Genomic DNA, 5,263 nt, shown 5'->3' on the forward strand with positions numbered 1-5,263 from the left:
CAACGTTTTGTCAAATGCATTGGAACATTCTCATGGCACTTCAATTTAATCTCAAGTGACTTGATTTGACCCATAAAGACTTTTGGGCTTGCATGTAACCACAATCATTTATTCAATCACGAACACTAATTTTCTATGCCTAATGACTAAATTCTATAAAACATCAACTTTTCTTCTTCTTCATTTTCTTAAAACTAAACACACCTTTTCTCATCCAATTTCAACATATTTAATACAACTATTGAAACCCAAGTAAACTAAATCTAAACAAATCATTTACTTATGGTCTACATTGTTTTAGTTAGCTTAGATTTTATTTTATTTTGTTGGCCAAGAGGAATTAGAGGGCTGCCCAACAACATAGAACTTAGCTCTTTGATAAGGTGAGTCCCAACGTCCCCTAGACACAATAAGCTTCCGAGACAAAGGAGTAGATCCAATCCAATAATAACGAGTAAATTTAAAAATTAAAACCGATCTTGAAGATAGATAGAACGAACCCAAAACCCTTAACTAACTATACCGCCTATGCCAACTAATTAAATTAAATTTATATTATAAAATTGTCCATACACTCTCAAATCCAAAAGCACAAAATTGGTACCTAGTTCTTATACAATATTCAACTATTCCCCTCATTCTAGGCCTATGAGTGTTATCTTAAAAATGAATAACATCACTAGGAGAAGGTTGGGTTTGAACCTACCTGCGGTATACATTACTTGTGGTTAAAGTCTTATCTTAGATTGCTCCGGGAAGAAGCGGGAGAGATGAATTGAGGGTTTCATATCATCTTAGGCTTATCCCTCTGTGAGGGCCTTCAAATTTGCAGAGAAAAAAATGACGACAATGAAGGCTTTCTTAACGTGGCTGATATTAATGCATATCCTGTATGCAGGGAAATCCTCTGAGGCAGACCCTGTTCCTGCTGCTTGGCCAGAGCAGTTCCATTCCATTCTGTACATCAACAATAGCGGGTCTCTGCAGGTGACTGATCTGTGGTACGACTGGCCAAATGGCAGGAATTTCAACATAATTCAGAAGCAGCTTGGAAGGAAACTCTATGATTTGGAATGGAACAATGGAACTTCCTTTTATTACTATCTTGATAAAAATGAGTGCAAAATGATGCATTTTGAGGTCGGAATTCTGAGGCCCAATTGGCTTGAAGGTGCGCATTATGTTGGGGTTCGGTCTGTTGATGGCTTCCTCTGCAATGTTTGGGAGAAGGTGGATTTCATTCACTACTATGAAGATATTGTTACCAAGAGGCCCGTCCACTGGCTCTTCTACACAGGTGGGTACCCTGCGCTCAAAGATTTTTTTTTTCTTCTATTATAGATGATTTGAATTCGAATTCAGCACTCTCAACATGAATTTTATCATCAAATTGAATGTCCTTTGGTTTAAGATCAATTTCTTCCGAAAGATCTGAAGAAAAGAAAGTTTATAGAGTCTGCTTAAATTTTGTCAAGTTATTGTTATTTGAGAAAATTTAGGAGTTTTTGCATCCAAGTGGTCTGATGATTTAATGTTAAAATTGAGGAATTGGGTCTGTAAGCTCCCATTAGAATGTATTAACTTAAATTTCATTTTGATTGATACATTTTAAATAAATTTTGGCGGTTTATATTAATTTTTAGTTTATATTTTTTCTTGAATTTGATTAGGTAGATTTTTGTTTTTGATTAATAAAGCAGTGAGAATAAGGGCACTAACCCTTTACATAGCAAAACTATTAAAAATCATAGTGCAGAAACAACACTATAACAGCAATTAACAACAACTATCAGCAAAAAGGAACCAAGTTTTTAAAATCAGAAACAACAAAAAAAAACAAAAAACAAACTACAGGGGTGTCTTGTGCACCCCAGTGACATCCATAACATTGTTCCATTCATTGGACAGGAACTTGTAGAGGTCCTTAGCCTCCTGCTTGTCCTCCTCAGCGTCCGCAGAACGTTCCCTCAGCAGAGAGAAAGTGAGCGCGGAGCTATGTAAAACCTGCACATGGAATTTGTTAAGGCCCACCATTTGGGCTTCCCAAGCCTCCATCTTGTTCTTGAGCCCATTGACATACTCCTTGATAGTCTGCAATCAAGCACAAGGTTGAGGTTTTCAATGTCAATGTTTTGGATGACAATAAAAATCTATCCTGTTATCTTCAGAAAATTATAAGTCAAAAAATATTTAAATTAGCTTGAAAATATAAAAAATATTATTATTTATGATAAATTGTTTAAATATATATAAAATTATTGTAATATTTTTTTTAATGAAAATAGGGGAAGAGCATCAATAGTTGTTATAGCTAACTTTACGCACCCAAGCTTCTTAATGGTAATAAGATTTCAATATTTTTTATTTGTTGTCTTTGAAAGTCACTTAACTACTTTATTGTCCGGGTTTTTGGTTTTTGGGTAGTAAAGATGTATGCTATGGGGTCTGTTATGTGTGCAAAGGTCAAAAAGTGGTTATTTTGAAGTGTCGTCTGAAACATATTCCTTATTGCTCTGTTACTTGTTTGGTTTGACAACCAAAAAAATTGTACAATTGATCCAATACTTATGCATAAATGTTCTAATAACGGTGCGTTATTGGTACCACTAAAGTTGCACAATTAATTTAATTGCTACTTCTTTTTGAGAAAATGGACTAATATTGATCCACTAGATAATTTTTAAGTAGGTTTTCAATTAACAAAATCTAATGAACGACAATTGAAATGTGAGTGGTAATTGGTACTCTTTTCCTACTATATTATAAAAAAAAAAATTGATAAATGATTTTTTAGATGAAAGGATATCTATTTGATTTAAATAATTCAACATTGCAGGTATGTCTGTCCATGTGATGACATTTGAGGTAGGCTCAAATTTAGAGGATGTTTATTGGCAAGCACCCGCTTATTGTTTTGAGGAGGAGGATGGAAAGGGTAAAAGAAATCATATAAAGAAAGAAAGTCACCTTGGAAGGATATTAGCTGGTCTCAAACATATAGCATTGTTTCAATAGATTCTAATAGATCCTATGCCTTGTGGAAAAAAAAAGAGAAAGTTGAAGTAAAGAATTCTTCTAATGATTGTTATATGGTAATTAGTATTTCACTTTAATTAATAAATATAATTTGTTTAATTTAATATATTATATAAAGTATTATGGATTGAGCATTTTTAAGTGTCATGTTAAAAATGATGAAAATGAAAATGAAAATGAAAATGTGAGAATTATTTAAAATAATTTAAATTAAAAAAAGAAAATGAATAAAAATATGAAAAGATATTTGTCTCGTAATATAATGAATATTGTAGAATTGTAACGTCTTTAAATTTTTATCTTGTTATTTTGTAATTGTGGTATAGTCTTGTTATTAATTATTATTTATATCTTCTTCTTTTTTGTTATCGAGGTGTATTCAATGTGATTTTATATTAACATCTAGACTTTGAATGTTTATTGCAAGATGCATGTGATGCTTTCATATTTAAATTTGGTATTGTTAATTATTTATTGTACCTTTGTATACATATGTGTGTGTGTGCACATGTTCACAGATGGATGCTATTGCTCTTGTGTGGCATTTTAGACAATGGTTGATTATTGCATTTCCATGTTTAGATGTGTACATGGTTATCTCCCTAATTGAGTATGCAACTTTGAGTTATTTTCCCACTGTGATTATATTAAAGATGTCACACTAGACATGATGTGTTTGTAAACTTCCATTGTATTCAAATTGAGTGCAAGATATGTCTTTTGAAATCATGTGAATCATATTTTGAATTGGTGGTGATTCTAGAGTCCATATGTATTGTATATTAAACCATAAATACATTTTTATTTATTTTCTTATTTGCATTTCAATTATATTTTGATGGATAATTCATTATGTTTAATGATATTTAATACATTTTAAAAATCGATTATTAGAAAAGAGAAAACAAACATACTAATTAATCGCATTAGAAATTATCAATCTAATTAAAATTTTAAATTATTTCATTATTTAGAAGTCAAATATAATTATTTAAAAATATTCATAGAAATGAATAAACGACTTAAGCATTTAAGTTAATTGATAGATGTTATTTAATGAAATAGAAATATAGAAAATTTTAAAAATTAAAAATAAAAGAAAAAGGATTGCACATTTATCATTCATTCTCTCATTTTGGAAAAAACCCTCCCTATAAAAAGGGATTGAAATAATTTTATTGAAAGAATTGGCTTACTTGGAATTGCATTGAAAATGAAGCATTTGGTAGTGGATTGGATTGCACATTATTTATCTTTCCAAATTCATTAAATTGTTTGAATTTTGTATTAATCGCACTAAGAATTAAAGGCATTGTTTCTTTATTTGCTTAGTTTTTTAATCTAATTCATGTTGCACTATGCTTATTCTAGTGGTTTTTTTTTATATTGATTATAGTGAATAAATGTTGCATATGTCATGAAGATGTTGTCAACAAGAACATACTAGTCCATCCAGAAGACCATATTGTATGTTAGACTCCTGTACAAAACTTGATCAGCTATACATCACTATGTCTCATGAGGGGGACTCAATATAGCATAACAAAAAGTGACTCTATATATGAGTATGCACAATATAACATATATCTACAAAAATAACATTTGAGGACAACTATATGCCATTAACATAATAACATTATGGGTCAGTTGAATGTTAAGACTCATTGGTCCACCTAGGTTGTCTAGCCAAGGAGGCCTTCCATCCATATCACTGTTTTGCCATTGTTGACAGGGACTGCTCCATGGGTTGCCAGTTGGGCTAGGTACTCCCTCTCTATCTTCCTGTCCTCGTTAATCTTATGCGTAAAAGATGCTAAGGCATTAATAAGAGGGATTCTTTCCATATTGAACTTGCTCCAAGTGTACCCATGGGAGATTTTTGAGGTGTATACTCTTGTATGCTCATCCTCCAAGAATCTCTCAAACTTTTTCTTTGCTTATCTCATTACAATAGTGACTTGCACATCAATATGGTAAAAAGTGAGTCTTCTTAGAGACTCAGTGAGCATCCTAGCTTTGCCTTGATACTTATCCTCATTCCTAATCTTTCATATATACCATAAAGTTTCACAGGATAATATAAACCAAATCAAATTACAATCTTTTTTTAAGCCATGAACAAAACTTGTAACAATGTCCATAATATTGACATTATCATTAATAATAATTCCAACTAGGAGCCAATCTCCTTAGCTATGATGCATTCAAAGAAAATATGGTTAGTAGT

At 31.5% G+C, this 5,263-nt stretch overlaps 1 protein-coding gene across 1 annotated transcript; it reads left to right on the plus strand.

Moving 5' to 3' along the window:
- The first annotated feature begins 731 nt into the window (after window positions 1–731).
- LOC131047941 (uncharacterized protein At4g14100) lies at window positions 732–3,170 on the plus strand. Its single transcript, XM_057981759.2, has 2 exons — window positions 732–1,297; window positions 2,837–3,170. Exons 1-2 carry the CDS (start codon window positions 841–843, stop codon window positions 3,013–3,015), a joined length of 636 nt encoding a protein of 211 aa, XP_057837742.1. The 5' UTR covers window positions 732–840; the 3' UTR covers window positions 3,016–3,170.
- The last annotated feature ends 2,093 nt before the right edge of the window (window positions 3,171–5,263 follow it).

The sequence above is a fragment of the Cryptomeria japonica genome, chromosome 3 (genome assembly GCF_030272615.1).
Source record: "Cryptomeria japonica chromosome 3, Sugi_1.0, whole genome shotgun sequence".
NCBI classification, from domain to species: Eukaryota; Viridiplantae; Streptophyta; class Pinopsida; order Cupressales; family Cupressaceae; genus Cryptomeria; species Cryptomeria japonica.